This window comes from Zeus faber (genome assembly GCF_960531495.2).
Source record: "Zeus faber genome assembly, chromosome: 22".
NCBI lineage: Eukaryota > Metazoa > Chordata > Actinopteri > Zeiformes > Zeidae > Zeus > Zeus faber.
In genome coordinates this window covers 9,577,876-9,599,284 of record NC_137209.1, presented here as the reverse complement: position 1 = coordinate 9,599,284, position 21,409 = coordinate 9,577,876, and the positions used below count along the sequence as shown (strand labels likewise).

General features: G+C 41.3%; 1 protein-coding gene across 1 annotated transcript in view; it reads right to left on the bottom strand.

The window, feature by feature from the left end:
• Nucleotides 1-4,554: 4,554 nt before the first annotated feature.
• col25a1 (collagen type XXV alpha 1 chain) overlaps nt 4,555-21,409 on the bottom strand; it is a 155,767-nt gene continuing 138,912 nt past the window's right edge. The window contains exons 21-36 of the mRNA XM_080022993.1: nt 20,472-20,549; nt 19,765-19,788; nt 17,499-17,543; nt 17,150-17,194; nt 16,548-16,628; nt 16,316-16,378; nt 16,185-16,235; nt 15,010-15,036; nt 14,381-14,461; nt 12,572-12,625; nt 11,842-11,895; nt 11,597-11,623; nt 11,349-11,402; nt 9,835-9,921; nt 6,873-6,911; nt 4,555-4,681 (exon numbers count right to left, since the gene is read on the bottom strand). Coding sequence (XP_079879119.1) covers nt 4,655-4,681; nt 6,873-6,911; nt 9,835-9,921; nt 11,349-11,402; nt 11,597-11,623; nt 11,842-11,895; nt 12,572-12,625; nt 14,381-14,461; nt 15,010-15,036; nt 16,185-16,235; nt 16,316-16,378; nt 16,548-16,628; nt 17,150-17,194; nt 17,499-17,543; nt 19,765-19,788; nt 20,472-20,549 — 837 coding nt within the window. The 3' untranslated portion in view covers nt 4,555-4,654. The remainder of the gene's footprint in view (nt 4,682-6,872; nt 6,912-9,834; nt 9,922-11,348; nt 11,403-11,596; nt 11,624-11,841; nt 11,896-12,571; nt 12,626-14,380; nt 14,462-15,009; nt 15,037-16,184; nt 16,236-16,315; nt 16,379-16,547; nt 16,629-17,149; nt 17,195-17,498; nt 17,544-19,764; nt 19,789-20,471; nt 20,550-21,409) is intronic.

Here is a 21,409-nt window from a genome sequence, read left to right as displayed (position 1 = left end):
GACGGAGTTGAACTTCTCCTTTAGGACAGAGTCAGACTGGAGATCAATCAGCTCCAACTGTAATTCTTGCAGTGCTTCCTCATAATTCAATGACAGGGGACGTGACACCAGCTGAAGTGACTTCTCAAACTTTTCAAAATCAGAGAATCGACGGCCGAATTCTCCGGGCGGGTCGTCCAGCGATTTATTGTATTAGCTCCCATGTTGGTGGGCTTCTTTCAGCGGCGCTAGCGTGGGGGAAATGCACAAATGATTTGTCATTTGTTTAGAGAACAAAGTCAATTCTACCTTGAAGGCTTTCACGTTTGAATACATGTTGTATACAAACTGATCTTTCCCTTTTAGCTTCATGTTCGGCTCATTCATGTGTGCGAGTATGTCCACAGCGAACGCCAAATCACAAAGCCAGTGCGGGTCTTTCAGCTCGAGAAAATCATCGGCTTTCCCCATTAACTCCAAAAATGAGCCAATATATTTGAAATATTTTGCAATCCAATCTTTGTTGAAAACCCACATACGTGACGCATACGTGATGATCAGGTAAAGTGAAGAAGGGTGACTTGACATCAGAGAAGGCCCACCAATGCGCCATCTGGTGGTACCATTGAGTATTATAGGAAAATAAGTTAAATTAATACTACAAATTTAAATATATTATTGGATTGTCGTTAATGTAAATGCCTTGGATTAAACCTTGTCTGCCCATCCCTGGTCTAGGAGCTAGGAAACAATGTAGGAGCTAGGAAACAGTGTAGGACACAGTCTAGGAGCCAGAAGTCAGTTTAAGAGCTAGGAAGTGTACCTATACAGTATAGGTTACACTGTAGGAGATGGGAAACAATGAAGGAGCTAGGAAACAGTGAAGGATGTGTAGGAGCTAGAAGACAGCATAGGAGCTAGGGAACTGTATAGGAGAGTGTGTAGGAGATGGGAAACAATGAAGGAGCTAGGAAACCATGAAGGAAAGTGTAGGAGCTAGAAGACAGTGTAGGAGCCAGGAAACAGTGTAGGAGACAGTCTAGGAGCTAGAAGTCAGTGTAGGAGCTAGGAAACAGTGTAGGAGACAGTCTGAGTTAGGAAACAGTCAAGGAGACAGTCTGTGAGCTGGGAGACAGTGCTGGAGACAGTGTAGGAGACAGTCTAGGACCTAGGAAAGGTCTAGGGGACAGTCTAGGAGCTACAGTAGGAGACAGTGTAAGAGCTAGAAAATTAAATGATTACATATTACATGATCAGATTGTTATTCTATTCTATTATTAATATTATATTATCAGATTTATATTCTATCAGATGTTATTCTGTACAATTATTAATATTATCAAAGTAAAGTGATCAGATAATATTAGATATAATGTACATTATTACCATATTATCAGATTTATATAATAATGAGAATATATTACTATATTATAATAAAATCTATACAAAAATCATTTATTACACAAAAAATATTAATTATAACGTTGCCAGACAGAAAGTAAAAACACAGAAAAAGGAGTTTTGGTGCAAAATCATCACATAAAGCAGGCAAGGTCCATGGTGTATTTTGCCTTTATTTGGCTCCAACCGAACACTCATATGAAATGTCGTTATCCTAAATGAATAAAGTGTGAACAGGACGAGCTTAATTGAAATTTCAGTCCGGTCCGTGTAAAAAGGACCGAAAAAACACGTATAGGCGACCACAGCATCAATAAGTAATTTGATGCCAAGTAAAAGCAATAAAGCACAAGTTGTTCTATTGGAATTTAATGGGAGGCCTAATTTAAGGGGCTGCTGGGAGTTTTTCTGACACAGGGCTGTTATTTATTGGAGTCAATAACATTATATATCATATCATATAGATATTGTAATAATATAATTGTTTGTTCAGGGGAATAGAGCCAAGAAGTCAACACCCATATATAGCAATTCTGTTACAGTTAATTTATATCCCAATTCACAAGTTGATCAGAATGATATACAATGTTTCATACAATATTTTGATTGATCTAAATTTCATTTTTAATTTCAAATTGTATCAATATTTTTATTGATACAAATTAATATACAATATTTAAACAAATTATTAATTTTAATGTTATTTTTAATTTCCAATTTTAATTTACATATTAACTGATAAAATTGATGGACAGTATTTCATTCCATGTAATACTTTTGAGCGCCCCCAGCGCTTTAAAGCGCATATTTAATCTTGCTTTGCTATTACAAACACAAAAATATCAAACAACAAGCAAACAACTGTGTCACAATATATTAATGAAAACAATAAAAAAAATAACAATGACAGGTAGCTGCACATACTGACGTTACAGCACTTTGTGATAGAAAATAAGCTGAGAAATCAAAAAAGATCAACAATGAAGAAAGAAATGATCGATAAAAATTCAGTATAGCGGAAATAAAAACATTCAAACACTAACTCGAAACATTAATCGACCTAAATCATATTTACATGCTGTTTTGTTTTCGCCCGGGGGTAGTGGTATGTATATGCACACACATACACACACATGTATATATACACACACATGTATATACACATACATACATATACAGTATATACACACACACACACACACACGTGTGTGTGTGTGTGTGTGTGTGTGTGTGTGTGCGCGCGTCTGTGTATATATATATATATATATATATATATATATATATATATATATATATATATATATATATACTGTATGTACTTTAAAGGTAAGCGTGATAGAAAGAAATTAAGCTTGGTAAAATCACGCTTAAGTAACATTTTTATTCAAGCTGCATCTGATACTGTACACCAACCAAAAGTTTAAATTGCACTTTTTTTTGTCAAACGAGCTCACATATTAACATTACTTTAAACCACTATACAGATAGGAAACTACATTCAATGCAGAAAGAGAGAGAGAGAGAGAGAGAGAGAGAGCAAGAGAGCGAGAGAGCGAGAAGGCAAGAGATTCAACTCAAAGTAAATTGATTCAGCTTAGTTGTAAATTAACTTTTTTATAGTGTGGTGTTGGCCCGAGGTACTTTAGGTCCTTCTCAAACTCAGCTATTGGGATCGTATCGGAGCCGCACAAAGTCTAAAAGGCCGACAGTTCAAATAAAAAAAAAAGCACCGGACTGCGATTTCCGATCAATGAAAACGGTATAAACCCATAAAGAAACCCAGAGTCACTGCCACGTCATAAAGGAATGCCTGTTAGGAACCCAAAATGCCTTCATTTAACTTCAAAAATGTATAGAAAAATAAATAACATAACCACTTAAAATAGTGACACAAATACAAAAAAAAAAAAGGATATACACAAAGAAACCCATTTATATCAATACATATAAAAACAAAAACACAAATAAAATCAATAAAGATAATCTGCTTTGTGGTTTCTGAATTGTCAACAGATAGCACCATGATCACAATCTGCACAGGTGAGCTTTTTCGGCTTAAAATCTGGTCGCTATATCACCATAAACAGCTGATTACATTTCTTCACATTTTGCGAAAGAGCGTAAATGAGTCACCGACAAAACCACCCACATCCATCCATCCTGTACGTTGTGATTCTGGAGCGATCGGGAGCCTGTTTGAAGTGGCTAAAAAAGGGCCAGCGGGGAGCTGCCGCACCGGTTTTCGGCTCCAGCGCATTTGGAATGTGACTGAACTGGCGTGTCGCCCGCGGGAATACCGTCATCCTGTTGGCATGCTCACGTCAGAGTCGGGTTCCAGAGCGACTAAGTCCCCCACGACGACCCGTTCAAGGTCGTTGTTGAATTTAAGCGATTATCTTTTCCCGCCATTTAAAAAAACAAAAAACAAAAAAAAAACAGCCGGAAAATTCAGTTTCTTTTTCGCTGAAAAGAAATCCAACCAAGTTTTAAATGTATTAAATGAAGCCATTTCATGCACCCGCGTAATCAATTCTGCAGGCACTGATCAAACGGTAAACGCTTTTTAGTGTTTTGGTGAAATGTAGGTCAAATGGCGCCCAAACTGAGATATAAACACGACACTTCCCAATAGCTACACGGCACTTCAACACCCGGTAAAATCAGTTTGATTGAAAAAATAAAATGAAAACAAAACAGTGCACTTTCTCCGTAATACTGTGATCAACTTTACATAGCGCAGGTTACTGTTTTCCGTTAAAAGTCATTCCACTAACTCAAAGTATAATAAACTTCGTACATTACTAAAATAAAGGAATGAATAAACAAAAGCTCGAGGCACCGGAGGCGATCGTCCACAAAACATCAGCGAAAGGGAACGAGACTTTAAACAAAAATTAGAAAACAAAATGAAAACAAAACAAAGAAAAAACAGAGGCCTCGTTCTCGCTGGGACGGATCTGGCGCCCCCTGCTGGTCCGTGTCCCACCGGCGGAACGAGCGAACGGAACCATCCCGGGGAAAAAGCCACGTGAGCCTTTGCGTAAGTTTGTTCCTTTTTTTGGGGTCGGCTCCCCGAGCTCGTAAGCCTCGCGGGGAAGCTCCACGTGGACGTAGGCGGCCGGGTGGACAGGGTTTCGGGTTGTTGTTTTTTTTTTTTTGCTTGTTTTCAGTTTTCTTTTTTTCGGGGGTCTGGGCTGGGAAACTCCGGCTAGTACCGAACCACGCCACAGGCCTCACCACAATAAAGCAACAATCAGCATCAGCGGCCCCTTGTTCAGGCCACCAGCCACGGCGTGACTCCCTTTTTTGGGGGGGTAAAAAAAAATGAAAATTAAAAATTAAAAAAAATTAAAATAAGCAGAAAGTTGCACAAATGACTAATTCAGAGCTCTTAAGTTTTTCTTTGTTGGCAGCGAAACATTAGTGTTTTTTTGATTTCGTTTTTCTGAAGCCATATCGTAACCACACAACGAGGACATTATGTACAATACATATAAATACATTTCCGTATATTTTACGGTGCTCATGCGTTTTTTTATTTTATATATATATATTTTTTTTTGGGGGGGGGGGGGTGGTCTCCGGTGCGAGAGTCTTTTTTTTGTTGTTGTTTCGTTTTAGTCTTTCAGGCGATGGGGGAGGTGTGAATGAGCGGTGAGACAGAAACCTCAAAAACAACACCGAGCGCTTGGTGTTAGTGAGCCGAAGCCGCGCCATCTCCGTCCAATGTCCTCCTCATCCCCCCCAGAACCCCTTCCTTCCTTCCTTCCTTCCTCTCCCCCTGGCGGCCGAGGATGGCGACGTGGAGGAGGGCGAGCGGACACACACATTCACACGCACACGCACACACACACACACACACACACACACACACACAGTTTTTGTGTTTTCCATACAGCGAGGTGAGTAGAAGCAGCAGCGTAGGCGGTGAAAACCAGGATGGCTTGCTTTTGTTTTTGTATATCATCGTACACATACGTAGATTTCCTTTGTTGTAGACATTTTTCTTTTCCATTAAAAAAAACAACTATAAATACCCATATAAGAAGCATTATTTACAAACTCCATGCGTTTCTGGTTAGAGTGATCACTGCAAGACAAGAAAAAGACAAAATACAAGAGATGAGACGATGACGTGACGGTGGAGTGTTTTCACATCGTTTGGAGTTGTACAGTGAGGTTTGACACGACAACATTTTTTACACAACAGTCAAAAAAAAGTACAAAAAGTTGTTTGACGGTGAGAATCACACAATCTCGAAAAAAAACATGCAAGGTTCAGGGCCGACGCTCTGACGAGCTGAAAGTGACGGCATTTTGGTCAATTCGGTGGGAAGTGCACAAACTAATAAACGACCGTGAATCGAGAACAAATCGATAAAGTGTTTCGAGATATGCGCAAATTAAAATTATAGATAGGCTGATTTTTTTAACCACAGGCCTTGATTTAATGTCGGTTTCTAACATTTATAACGTCACGATTGCGAAACTTACCACTCTGCTGCAACTGCTCACTGTGCTTAACTGCAGCCCAATGGCGAAAACGTTTAAGCCTTAAAAACCATGTTTAATCTCCTTTTCGAACCACGAAAAGCTCACAGTATAGTCAGAGAGTCTTTGCTATACCAAAAGGGTTCCTTCGGCTACATCCTCGCTAACGTTAGTGACTAGAAACAGGAAGTTGCGCTGCTTCTTACTGGCAGCCAGGATATTACTGTTATTCCAAAAAAAAAATAATTCAGAACACTATTATAAGACTTTCCTGATTTTGAATAGCAGATTGCATTGCACCGCTGCCTCGCGGCAAGAAGGTCCTGGGTTTGATTCCCGCCTGGGGGCGCTGTTGGCACCACGCGGGTTATCTCCCGATAAGGGTCCTTTCTGTGTGGAGTTTGCATGTTCTACGCGTGCTCACATGGGGTTTCCTCCATGTAACATCAGCAAGGACCCCCACCAAAGACATGCAGAACATCGTCGTCTGACCAGGGATGGACACTTGTAACTGCTCCTGGCTGCCCCGCGGAGGAAGGACAAGCCAGGATGGGTGAAAAGCAGAGAATACGTTTCACCGGCCACCATTCGAAGCGTGTGTGAGTGTGCGCGTGCTGGTCGCCGTCGCCGCATGCGTACATGTGCTGCGGTGTGTGTGCCGTGTGATGAATAAAATAATCTTCTAATCTGATCTTCTAATCTAATAAATGATTTTAAGGGTTAAAATTGTACTGACACACGGTGAAAAGCTGCAGCAGAGTGGTAAGTGTCTCAGCCGTAAAGCTTTCAGTGAGATTGTTCTATGAACAATTAGAAATGATGGAAGCCCACATTTTAATTAAGCCGGGGTTGAAAAAAAACGGCCAACCAATCCTGTAAGTTTATCTACTCAATTCCACCCAAGTTCATTTTTAAGGAGGGTGATGCTAATCCTCTGTAGAATGTTACACCACATGAAGACGTTCTGGAATATCTCTAAAATTGATTGAAGGAGAACTGACCTTCTGCCAGCAGCCGGGCATCGGTAATCCGTCCGGACCCTGTTTCAAGCGGAGCAGTGGGAAGAAGGAGAGATTAAAAGCCAAAAACGAGTTCCTTTTGCTAACAACACACCATCACAAAAAACGAAACAGAATTACTCAATAACTAGCGCAACTTAAAGACATTTAGTCCGTAGATAAACGTAAACGTCACATCCACCAATCGTTTCCGTTTGCATCATGAACGCGTGTGTTTGAATCAAATGTCAACTCAACCGAAAAACATGAATTCATACATTTTCATCCATGCAGGCGATCCACAGCAAAATATTCATCGTGCAATGCAACGTTCTCGGATTTTTGCAAAAAAGTGAACGTCACAAAAACAGGTGAAACGAAATGCACTGGAATGGGGTTGAGGTACATGTGTGATGTGATGTCGGAATGTTTTGTGGCGTGTTGTGACTAGCGATGCGATCATATCCCCAATTTATCAGTCCTTGTGTCCATATCAAGGCCAATTCCTCAACACATTACACATTAGTGGCGCACGCATCTCCTGCACACCTGACATTTCTCAAGGAACTTGGTTTTGCACTACAGAGGCCCTGAGGGGTAAGGTGGGGTTTTTATGCGTGTATTTTATTTTGTTTCAGACCCCAAAAATCCACCTTTGATCTCGTTATAACTGCTAACTAAGACCAAAAAAATAAGTCCAAAAGCTGTTTCTCCGCCTCAAATCATCTAAACAACGCATGACAAGACATTATACCAATCCATCACTGTGTAACCTGCTGCAAATGCATGGATTAACTCTAGTATGAGACCATTGTTTCCATGGCAACCAAAGACACAGCTCCACTCAAACATGCAACATCTTGGGGCTGTTTCACAAACACAGATTAGGCTTAATCTTAAAATATAAAAAGCAATTTTAATCTGGATTAACTAATCAGACAATGTAGGTCTAAATGGAATCTTTGGATTAATGGATGTGGGCGTCCAGGTCAATCTTGACAATAGAGGAAATGGATCATATGAACCATAGGTTGCTTTATAGTTCTGCGTTGAATAGCCGCCGTTGCTACGCTGCGGGGTCTACGTGCCGCCTACGCCTACGTGCACCTCTCCAGAAATGGCACGACACGTCGGGGCAGGGCGCAAGACTGCAAGAGCTGTGATTGGTCCACCTTTTCCCGCTACGCATCCCCGGTTCATATGCGCGAACAGTGAAAAGTTAAAAAAAGAGCGGATCGAAGAGCGGCTGGCTGAGGAGTTCGAAAATACATCAATTTATATGATTATCATATTTATATTTCATTGTAATTGGTGGTGTGAAATATCTGCGAACATCGGATCCGTTTTTATCACATCCGTGCTTAAATATACTCGACACTGCCATCTAGTGTTTCGGCGGTCAACGTGCATAATCACCGGCGTGGACACCATGGTGTACCTATGGATGGACAGAAGGCGCCGACTAGTCCTTCCTTACTGTAGTATAGCACTTCCTCCTCTAGAATTTACTAATCTTAAATTAAGAAATGTCTCGGAATGGCGGTTCTTAATTCCGGGGTCATTTAAGTAGTAGTTCATAGTCCTGATTTACTGTAGATGAAACCCAGGCTTCTTCTTCAAACCCGGCCCCTTGGTTTTTTAATGTTAAAAATAAAACATTTTAGTAACTTGTTTAAATGACTTAGTTTGCCATTATAACCAGATAAATGCAGACCTTTAGGGCTCGAAATTGTCTTGCTTTTCCCACCTTTCCCGTACCACACAACATAATATTAGACACAAAAAAGTTTAAAAACGCGGAGCGTTGCAAGAGCATGGGGAACATTTGGAAAGCGCATGGGCAACTGTATGTGGCAATATGTGACCGAATGGCTCATCTGATCTTCTCTCCCTGGTTTACTTGGTCTGGCCCAATTGGTACAAATCACGGGGAGGAGGAGAAGGAGTTAAGAGAGGAGAGGAAGGAGGGGAAGAGTTTGTGTTAGAGATAAGTTAAAGGGGGAAATGGTCCATGAGGAACCAGCTGTAGGGGGAGGAAGATTTTATATTTTAAGAAAGGGCAAGGAAGGGATTAAGTGAGACTGATTTTTATATAATATTGAGAAACGCTTTCTATGTCTATTTACTTTGCCTGATAATATATCACCAAGTGGGCTGCTTGCGGTCAGAGAGTTAGCCAGATTGGTGCGCTGTGTTGGGTGCTGCGCCATGTTGGAAAGTCAACCGTTATGTAAGATTAACAAATGGGAAACCAATAAATATAACGTTGACCAAGTTAAGGCATGGCGACCATGCATGTGTGTGTGTGCAGAATCGACTGTAGATGGAGCATATCTAAGCAGGTAAAGTCTACATGCATGAAGTCATGCGGGTGGTGGGTGGGGTGAGGGATGCATGGTGCTTTGCGGCGAAAACGGCCGCTTGGTTTTTCACTGTAAGTAGGAAGTATGAACGGCATGCATGGGTTGGGAAGCGGAGGAAAGAGATCAATACTGTACCAATTGGCATGGGGCATCCAGCCCGTCCAGACCTGGCTGCCCTGGTTCCCCCTTTTCACCCTTAAAGCCCCGGAAACCCTGTTTGCAAAGACGACCTGGGAGTGTTACTGGGTTTAGAGGAAGGTCGGCGCTAACCCCGACACTAAACCCGCAAGGGGGGACGCGAGAGGACGCGGCTGAGGGAGGGGCTTCCCTGTGGGCGCCCAGATCCCAGAATCCAGCCCAATGGACCACCGTGATGGTGTCTAACGCCAATGTCTTTCTTCGGATTCCAACGGTTTAGCCAAGGAATCAACTGTTCATTTTGGTGTCACTGGTTGGTGATATGCAGAGCATTTGGAGGCCAGGAAGCTGGGTTTTCTGGGTTTGGCCCTGGGAGGCTCCTCCCTGGTGGAAAGGGGGGGGGGGGGGGGCACCACATTTCGACATGGTTGGGGGGTGAACTCCAGCCGACCGCTGGGACATACCAATGGGCAGGGTGCATCTAATCCGGGAGCACCCTGTTCTCCTTTCTCGCCCTTAGGGCCCTTTTTGCCCTTCTTTCCCTTCTCCCCCTGTGAATACAATGGGTTTGGTCAAGTCAAGGCAATTTATGAGCACTTTGGGACAGCACTGCTGTTAAAAGGTGATTAAAAAATGGGAGCCCGGAAAAGAGAGGGAAGACAGGGGACAATGTTAGGTAGGTAGGTAGGTAGGTAGACCAGATGAAATTGGGTAATCTAAAACATTTATTATTTTCCTCAGGAACAAAGAAGAGAGGGAGGGAGAGAAACTGGTCGTCAGGGGACGTGAAAGGGGGAAAGGTAAGAAAAAAAAGATGCAGGGAACACACCTCCAGAAGGAAAACAGATTCATTACATCCGTTTCACGTTAAGAATTTCAAAACTGCATCCCTCAAAAAAGAGAATTAATGCATGTGTTAAGAGAAAGAAGAAATTGTCGAATAAAATTCATTGGATTTACAAGAACAATTATAGATAACAATGTCTCTACAAATATTGTACGGGATACAGTTTTGTTCAGTGAAAAACACATTTACAAAAAGAATTGTAGAGTTATTCAGTGCACAGGAAACACAATACTAAGGAGTGAAAGCTATTTCAGAAAATAAATCATAGTATTATGAGACCATTAAAAAAACAGAAAAAAGTGAAATGCATTTGGTGAGAAAGTCGTGCAATGAAACGGAACACAAAGGTGCCTGTTGTCAATGGACTGGTTCACTTTCCTGACTGTTTATGCTTTCTGCTTCCTCTGTAGGAAAAGTAAACCATGGAACGCTTGGCTTTTGGAGAAATGGGATGGCGAATCGTTCAATGGCGGCGAACAAATGTCATTTTTGAAGGAATTGAAGGTGATGAAGGTTTTTTTCGCAATGTCCCATGATATTGAAATGTAATCCAAATGAGAGAGTAATATATTCAACTGAAATCAATAATATTTCTCGGAAACAACCGTCTACCCGATGCTATTAACAACTGCCATGCATTCATTATAAAGTACATAAGAACCTCACTTATCCGAACCCTGCAGACTTTCAGGAGACTCAAATGTTCAGGGGACCCGGACAGGATCCAAGGGGTTCATCTAAAGTGGGTAAAATCTCATATTTTATAGTTTTTTTACCTGGCACTTCCTAAGAAACAGCCATTCAATGTATTTGTGTTATGCATGTGCTCCTCTATATGCTGTTTGGCGGGGTGGCAGGGTCCATTGGGGTCCATGGGGACCCATCAATCCACTTGTAAAGGGGGCAAAAAGCTGGTTCGGTTGCCTAGTTTGAATGAGTGAGGTTTGAATAAAGCAGGTTCCACTGTACATCTTTGGTAAAATGACTGACCGAATGACTACCCTCATCAAAACATTGTATCGTTGAGTGGATCGATCCCATATAATTATCCCTGGGTCATTGTCCATTGACATCAGTCTGGTCTGCAGGAGTTAAAGGGTTGGCAAGCCAGTACGGCGTTTCTAGATCTACCTTTTCTCCTCTTTCACCAATGTCGCCTTTCTCTCCCCTTAAGCCTGGTAACCCCTGTCAAAGTACAAGTCCAGTTTGTTTAATTCACTAATAGAACATTTGACATCCTTTACCTGGAAATGACTGAGTTCAGCATAATCCAAGTTTAGTCATTTCAAAGGGAAGAAGCGGAACAGGGGAGAGATATAGAAATTACAGGGAGCGACACAAATTCAAAAGAGATAACATTATGTGTGAAATATACTTACATCTAGGCCTGGTGTTCCAGCAGATCCCTGCGAGGAAACAAACACACAGACAAACAGAAACGAAATTGGCTGTGTTAAGACCAGGATCCCAATGATCGAAAAATTAGGTTTAGGTAAAAGAAAATAATGGATCTTTCCTTTGAGTGCGAAGCTTATTGGTTAATGCAAAACACACCAAACTCCAAAGATATCTTGATAAAGTTGCCGATAAAGTCAATAATGCATCAAATGAATATCAAACTCACAGGTAGTCCATACGGTCCCCTTGGACCCACTTCCCCTGGTGCACCTCTTTCACCCTAACATGCATAAAATAATGTCACAATCAAAGAAATCACAAATAGAATTGTTGTTTCTGAATGGCAGCCCTGTCCGTACATTCCAGCTCTGCTGCCTTTTGGATTTAAGGGACTTTTGTACCTTATAATGACATAAAATCTGATAATCTCAAAATCTGTGAATGTTTTAGTATGTGTTTCAGTGTTTGTGTGTGTTTCTGCGTGTGTGTGTTTCAGTGTGTGTGTGTGTGTGTGTGTGTCTGTGTTTCAATGTGTGTGTGTTTCAGTGTTTGTGTATGTGTTTCAGTGTTTGTGTATTTCAATGTGTGTGCGTGTGTTTCAGTGTGTGTGTTTCAGTGTGTGTGTGTGTGTGTGTGTGTATGTGCGTGTTTCAGTGTGTGTGTGTGTGTGTGTGGGCGCGCGCGTGCGTGCGTGTGTGTGTTTCAGTGTGTGTGTGTTTGAACTATATTCAAAAATTTGGCAGCAGATAAAATGTTATTACCGGTATAAGAACACCCCGATCCTGAAATTATATCTCATATAGTCATTGCAATATACATGATATTCATTATAATATGCACACAATAATTGCACTTCTTTTTTTATTTCAGGATATGAATAAGAGTGTGTTTGATTCATTGTACAGGATCAGGGTGTACATGGTCATAACTACATTATTTTTGCTGGTTTGACTTACCCTATCACCCTTCGGCCCGGCTGGTCCGGCTGGCCCCACAGGTCCGTCCATACCCTGCAAAGAACAGTGTTTGCATGGAATCTAAATATGAAGCATTATAAAACCATACTGTACCAAGAGTGTCTTCTCTTTAACAGTGAAATGTTATGTTCAGGATCCACAGCCGCAAACAATTGATATAATTAAATATTATAATACACCAGGTAGAAACTGTGACAGAAATTTTAAACGGCCAAACGAGTTCAACAGACCATGCTGGCACATGGTTCCCATGGATTAGCAACAAAAGACATCAACGCTGATACACCCCTGGCACGGTTATTGTTATGAGCGTGTGTGTTAATATTGAGTTATTGGAACACAGGACAGTTTGAACCCTTCATAATTCCCACCGCAATTGCTTTTCACCACACGTATTAACTGATCGAGGCAGAGCTGAACGTGGCGTTGAAAGATCAGGATGAAAACAACAAAACATGTGCTTAGCTGTAAGCTGAAGCCATCAACAACAACTTTTGCTCGAGTCACAGGATGGGAGATGGCAGATAAATAAAAACAAAACAATTCACAGGGACACAATTATAATGATATGAGGGTGAGAAGGAGGAAGGGGTGGAGGGTTTGGGGAGGGTTGGGTGAAGCCTCTTGGTCACATGACACTCACCCCAATTCCGGGCTTGCCGTCCAAGCCAGAGGCTCCCTGCGTGGTTATGGAGGTATGAGTGACATGAACAAGGCGGGATTAGTACCAGATGAACACAGTGGAAACAGACACTTAATTGCTGTTATTAGGACGGGTTTGATGGCAGGGTACACAACATTTAAATTATAGGTTACGGGGGAAAGCAGTCAGCTCAGGCAAAATAGAGATAATCGGGCTAGACTATGATGCTACTTAAACACGCCCCGCCTTATCCCTTCAACAAACACTCACGGACACACACACACACTCACACTAATACACTAAGCATTGATATAAAGACGTACAAGAAAACTAAACCAAATTCTAAGGCCCCAAATTATGCAATTTAAATTTGTCAGGCTTTGTCATGGGGTTCCGCGAATGGGTATGGCATAGAAAAGGGATTGCAGCCAATCATCTGTCAATCATCTGTTAATAATCAGTAGAGCCCAGCCCCTAGGCGTTGCCTAAACCCAGTGTCACATATCTCGAAGGGAAACTAGGCAGGAGAGGTAAAGGGCTGTAATAATGCATTGTAAAAAAAAATGCCCACGTTATGCCGTGGTGGGTGTGAACTGTTATTAAGCAGTAAAGAATGACCATTCATATTTTACTGTGGTATTTCATAATGGATGGGAATATTGGGTTCAAATAAAGTTGTAACCCCCAGTAATATGCAATAGCCATTGTCAAATCTTCTTTCGTTTTGTGTTCAGGGTGTTTATTACACAATGCGAGAGTTATTGCACAATAAAGGTCAACGTTATGACAAAATGAGTCATTACAGGGGCTCTCCTGCCACTCTCCTCAAAGACGTCAAACAGCCAATAACATTGTGGAAAAATAATTTATAACCCGATATCTGGTTAGCAATTGAGAGCGGAATGATAACGACGTAGAACACTGGTGTTACGTGCCACACTAGGACTCTGTCTGTGCTGTGGGTGTTGTCTCTTTGGTCTCTTTGGCCTGGATGTTACGGCCCTCCAACAACTACGGGAATGGTATCAAACCTCCAAAATTGCAATGACACGGGACCCTTAAATCCATGGAATCTGGATGGAATCTATAGGAAATGTGCGTGAGCAATGGGTTGGTTCAAGGGTGGTGCAGTACGTGATACTTACAGGGAGACCCAGAGGTCCTCGCTCGCCCTTGTGCCCCGCCTCCCCACGTGCACCCTTGGTGCCGTGCAGTCCGGCTTCCCCCTGGAGTGCGCAAACAGGGCTTGATGGTTAATACCGGCGATAAATTAGGATTTGGCAGGCGGGTGGGGCCTCACTTTTATTTATATTTAACCTATTCAGTTTTCTTTTTCTCATGAAAGGTCTATCTACCTACATTTCTATATATCTACCTACCTATCTATATACTGTACTACCGATCAACATGCATATCTATTGCTCTTTCTCTATCTATCTACCTATTTATATATCTACATACTTACAGTACTTACCCACCGATTTACCTACCTAGCTACCTTACTACCAACCTGTCCTCCTAAAACCAGTTATATAGATAGTACCATAATTACACTAATAATCGCTCAAAAATTGAACAGATTGGTCGAACTTAGGTTCGGCCAGCTATGCTCACATGACCACAGTTCAGCGAAACTTTAAGGATTTTCTTTAAGTAAATTCACACTTTTCCTCAAAGCAGAAGACAGTGAGTTTGATGTGTTATATTTAGTGAATGTAAGCATGAATCAGTAATAAACATATGAAGAAAATCATTGTTTTCACATTAAGCCTACCTTGGGTCCAGGGAAGCCATGTGGACCCTGAAAAGGGACACAATAAAAGAGTGAAACAGCAAGTCGGCAACTCATCTTAGACTTTGTTGGCAGATGACACATTTTCCTATATTACCTTTAACTGGAAAAAAAGCAGCAGTAATAGTGAGTCATTCTGTTCAACCAGTTATAATGTCTGCATGTGTTTTGCCTTTGTTTATAAATATTACGCAATCGTTCTGGAAAATGAAATTAATCAGAAGACTCCCTGTAATGTGAGGGATCGCTAAATACCACCCTGGGTATCATCTCCCAAATCTACCGCTACACGTGCTTTGCACACAAATGTTTTATTTTAGTCGGGCCGTCAGAGCTATTAGAGCTGACTGGCGAAGTCAACATCAGAGGTTTTTTTTCTTTCCCTCCCAAAATAGTTTCTGAGTCTTTCAATGTTAAATATCAGCCAACGGGGGCCGCCCACCCAATCCATTACTTTTACAGAACAGTACTGTCTGTGAACGTTAGTGGTCATTAGAAGATAATGATTAACATATAATTATCTTTGTCATCCAGCATAATTCAATGTCTCGAAAAAAAAGTAATAAAAGCAGTTAAGCCATAAAATCAAGTTACTTCTTTCTTTGAGCCCAGTACTAGAACAATAACTGATACTGAGTGTTTGTCTCAGTTCATCCGTACTTACGATATTGTGTTTATTAAAAACTGCTTAAATCGTAATTTAGGGTCAACGGCCTCTTGACTGTACCAGTTGACAAATGACCCCCTGCTTCATGGGTTGGGGTCCATGAAGCATACTGTGGTACCAAAGCTTTGTGAAAACACTGTTGTAAGGCATTGGAAAACCCAAAGCGAGGATGATGCAGCATTTACGAGACTCCACTTTGGCCCTGTCTGGATGTGAAGTCTACATTACAATGGCCCGTGGGAAGCGGGTGGAGGCCTGAAACTATGTTTATTCTTGGGCTGGGCAGATTGATTGGATATGTATGTATGAGAGACAGGAAAAAAGGCGGGGGAGAGAGGGAGAGGCACGCAGCGAGTGACTGCAGGCAGGGTTTGAACCCAGCCCATGTTAAGGTGAATATTGGTCAGACGAGTTTGGCAAAGAAATGCGATGAGACATGTACAGTATGGAAATCTGTTGTTGTAACACGCTCATTTGAAGTTAAACTCACCATAGGTCCTGGAGGACCGTGGGGCCCGGGTGGCCCTGGGGTGCCAATAATCTGTGAAAGAGATTTGTGAAATTACTAAGACCCTTTAAAGCATCGATATAGAGGTGGAGAAGTCATTGCCGGACACCTACTGAGGGACCTTGAGGACCTGTAAGTCCAGAGTCTCCCTTATCTCCTTTCAAGCCGTTGATGCCCTGGTGGAACGAAGCATATTATGTAAATGTCAACAGTCAAGGCTGACGCTTAAAAGCAGAGTTTTGTTTGTGTCGACTTGTATTACCGCTCCTGACACCACACCCCACCACCACGTGTTCACTAAATGTTATCTTATCTGATTCCTGCAGTTGGAACGTTGCTTCTCACCGGGAGGCCTGGCAGTCCAGTCGTGCCTTTCTCTCCTGAAGAGCCAGGAATTCCCATGTCTCCTTTTGAGCCCTTGTAGCCCTGAAATACGAAAACGTAATAAATGTGATTGATGTGGATTGGTTTGGACCATTCAGAATTAGTATTCTGTCGTTTTCACAGGATAATAATACGCCTCGCTTGTTCTTTGGCGCACGGGGCATAATCATAAGGGCCGTTTCTCAATACCAAGTACGCAAAGTCCGGACTTGCGGACTTGGTAGTTTTGACTTGACAAGTTCGACTCGGGAGTACAGACTCCCGGGGGCGGGAGGACGCAGGACGGTCATTCTGCGAAATGCATTCTGGGATACTTGGCTGTCCCACGACCACACAAGTCACCACCGATGCATCCTCGTTAAAATGGGCGGAGCAAGTCTACATCCGGGCATTTGGACTTGACTTGGCTTGATGCGTACTTTGAATTGGAACAGTACTTGGGCTGCGACTGATGACGCCTCACAAGTCCACAAGAACACAAGTGCAGACAAGAACGCAGATTGAGAAAGGGCCATTGTGAAACAATTTGAGCGATGTTCTTCAAGAAAAGTGGCTCGACTCACTCTTTCTCCATCCAGTCCGGGGAGGCCGGGCATGCCCTGATCCCCCTGAGTGCGATATGATCAAACATGTTTTAAAAAAAAAGCAAATTCACCACGTCATCTATAAAACAACAGATATTTTATAGATGCATTAGTACAAGTAGTACACATTTATGTGTTTTGTTTAAAGTAATAATGAATTATTGATTATACTGTTATAAATTTTTTTAAATAATATAAATAATAATTATATTATAATAATAATGTATTATTATATAGCAAGTATATATTATATAATGATTGCAATATAATAATAATAATAATAATAATAATAATAATAATTATAATAATAATAATAATAATTGTTTACCTTTATGCCCTGTGGTCCCACTGGGCCAGGAGATCCAGGCGGACCCTGAATAAAAAGTAATATCATTTCATTATTACCACTATTTCTACCATTGGGAATATGGAAAAGTAAAATATGAAAATTAAGATAAATTCCATGGCACGTGATGTTGCATGCATAGCATCGGAAAAAGGTAAATGTAGAGGCGTTGATTGTGAACAGTCGACGAAAAACGCAGTTAGAAAACTTAAAGATGTCATTTGACTGTATGGCGATATCACGATTACCAAAATCCAAGACAATATCTAGTCTCATATTGCGATATCACTATCATTATCGACAAGAAGGCCTCCATACATTATGCAAAGAGGTATTGACTAGAACAGCCAGAACCGTCTATGAAGCCCAGAAATTTGTATTACTATTATATAATGCAGCCCTGAAGTCAACGTTTAACTATATCGCAATATCCAGATCTAATCTCCTATCGCGATATCGACACTATAAGGATATATCTATAGCTCTGCTGTTCAAAATATCCTTGGCACATCTGGTATTCTACATATCTTAGTGACCGAACTGCTTAACATCTTTACTACGTAGTATTTCATTACTGTCACTTTTTCCACTGCTGGTACAGTGGTACCTCGACTTACGACTGCATCTACTTACGACTAATCCAAGATACGAGTAACGATAGTCGCGAAAATTTTATATCGACTTGCGACCGACTGCTCCAAGATACGACTGTGGAAATTTGCAGTTCGCGCGTCGGCGGCCAGTCAGCAGTCAGTCAGCGGGCGACCTACATCGCGTGTGTACGTAGTTTGTGGCTTATCCATATGTTTTTCATATTTACTGTGTTTGAGCTGTGTATTTTGTTTATTTTCACCCTTCATGATTTCATAATTTATATGGGAAAAATTGCTTCAACATACGACTGTTTTAACATACGACCGTTCTTATAGAACGAATTACAGTCGTGAGTCGAGGTACCACTGTATAACTGTGTTCCACTTTTTTTTTTACAATACTGATATAACTGTACGCTACTATTTCACGACTATTTTTTTATTGTAATGCTGCAATACTTGTACTGACTGTACACTGACACTTATTGGGCTCACAAGTCGTTAGTTTAGTGCTATCTGTTAGCATAGTGCTACTAGTTAGCTAGTGCCATGATTCAAGAGGTTTATTTGTTATATAGCTGTAAGTATAGTGCTACTAGTTAGCTTTGCGCCACTAGTTAGCATAGTGATAGTTGTTAGCATGGCGCTACTAGTTAGCTTTGTGATACTAGCTAGTATAGCACGATAAAATGTGCACCCGTGTTATTTCGTATCTCATTTTGATCTGTATCTCTTTCTTGACTTGCACTTGACTTTTTTGCATCGACGGATTTCCCTCCAGGGACTGTCACAGCGTCATTAGTGAAGCGCTGATTTATCGGCCGTACATTGGTATCGGCCGACATTCACCTTGCTGACTGCCATCAGCCTATTGGCAAATAATGCCATTCACCAATGGCAGGGGCCGATGTTTATCCAGTGTTTTGGTCGCACAGGTATATTAAAGGCCGCCAAAATATATTTGGCGATCCATTTGAACATTTTGTGTCATTCTTTTTTTATCCGTCCGAGAGAATGTCACCATCCACGATTGATTTTCGAAGACGCAAACACGGCTCTCCGCGGTGCTCCAAGCAGGAAGTGATGCTGCGTTCACGGAAACTCGGAAAACTGTGAGTGAGGCTGCGTTCAGGGGAACTCGTAATACATCGGCATCGGCAATCGGCGAAATTGTTATTTTAAACATCGGTATCGGGCCAGAATTTCACAATCGGTACATCCCTAAGTGTTATCATATCTTATCTTTGATGAGCCCCAAAACCAAATCAGATTTCAATTTGTCAAATTTGTCCCTCGTCCGTGACGTGTCTCAGTGTATCAGCCTGGGAACAACAACAAAAATGGTGCGACCCATGGTCAACTGCATTTAAAAACCACCCCACCCAAAAAAGGCCAAGGATATTTTTCTGCAAAGCTTGTTTTGACGTGGGGGTGGGGTGGGGGTGGGGAGGGGGGGGTTGTTTATGACCTTAGAGCCGGTTCCAGACAGGTTCTTGGGGTTGGGGCAAAGGGTTTGTTTTCAAAAGCGACGCCGCTAGGGGTTGACGGAGCAGAAACGGGAGGGGAGCCGGAGCCGAAGCCGGAGCCAGAGCCGGATTGGGGACAAAACGTTCAAAAAAAGAAAATCACTCGCAGACGGAGGAGAGCTCATTTACCGTTACCGTAACAGTGGTAATCTTCTGCGGTCGGCCAAGAAGGCGGAGAGGAGGAGGAAGAGGAGGAAAAGATTGAAAGAAATCACCAAGTTAGCAAAAACCAACCCGTGTCAGCACATTGACTAAAGATACAGAAACATTCCCGACGATTCAGTTCAGACGGAAGTGAAGCCGCGACGCTTTTTCTCTGGCGATAAGAGCGGCCGCTGACACCAAACCAGGACAGGTGTGGACTGAAGTGCATTTTTTATCTGCTTTACATGGCGTTTTATGAGTCAGGGAGAGACAATGAATGACAAAAAACAAGCTTGAAGGAAAACCGCCTTGTTTTTTTTCGGTCCGGACATACCTGGTAAACCAGATAAATGATGTCATAAAAAACAAGTTAAAAAAAATGAAACAGATGAATAAAGAACAACAAAGTTTTATTAGTTCTGAAAACCTTTTGAATGTAAATATTTAATCAAATCAAAGCTAAAAAATTGTATTTCTATTTATTTATTTATTGTAAATGACCTTTCACGGCCCACCTTCAGTACCTTCATGGCCAACCAGGGGGCCGGGTTTTTTTGTTAACTCATTGTACACTGAAGTACATGTGATTTTGTGTCGCATTTATTCTGCACGTTAATGTTAAAACACAGGAGGGGGAGGGGGAACAGTAATTAAATACAAATAACAAAACGGGGTTTCGGGGAGTGTCTGACCTGCAAGGCCTCCTGGATGTTGCCATTGTAGTCGATAATCTCGGTGGCTCCCTGATCTCCCTTCTGACCCGCGGGGCCCTGCGTTCCGAAAAAAAACCCCACAAAAAAACATTATAGTAAACTATCCACATCAGTACTTTGATCATATTTCTCATAATACTGTAGCTTTATATTATGACTGTGCACAAGCTTAAGGTACAAGCTTAGAAGGTGGAATTTTATTATATAAAGTGTGTTACGACTTTTTGAACGTGTATTTTCAGATTGTGTATTTTATGTGGTATTATTGTATATACTGGGGTGTCATGGGCGAGGGGATTTACCGTACCTCTGGGTGGGGGGATTTACCGTATCGTTGGGTTGTGTTATTGTATTAATAATATAATTTCATTTAAAACGCTCTATTATATTTGTGAAAACTTGCATTTGGAAAAGGTGGATTTCACTGTTTGTATTTTTTCGACACACTGACCACTTACAGTAAGATCAGGTCTAGATAAAAAAAAACAACTGTACATGTAGTAGTCAGACCTGGATACATTATATATTAGAATAAACCTAAACACCATCCCTAACCATATTTCAGATTGTGAAACCTTTATTCTATTTTTAATTCTTAAAGATTTAAAAAAAAAAAAGTACAACTTCTAACACACTAAGTAAGTATTAGGTACTGTATATTTACTGTGAATATGTAAACATATAAATCAAATGTACTAAGTGTATGTTTATGAAACATACTAACTTTCAGATAATTCAGTCAGTAAACAGGTAAAACCTCGATTTGACACTTTGATGGTATAGTCCTTGATATAGTCCCTGGGAAAATAATAACTGAGAAAGGTAAACATCAATTCGCTCCATGAGACAAGAGTAAATAACCGTGTCATAAATGGAATCTTGCAAATTATCTTTATTATTCATGGGTCATTTTTTCA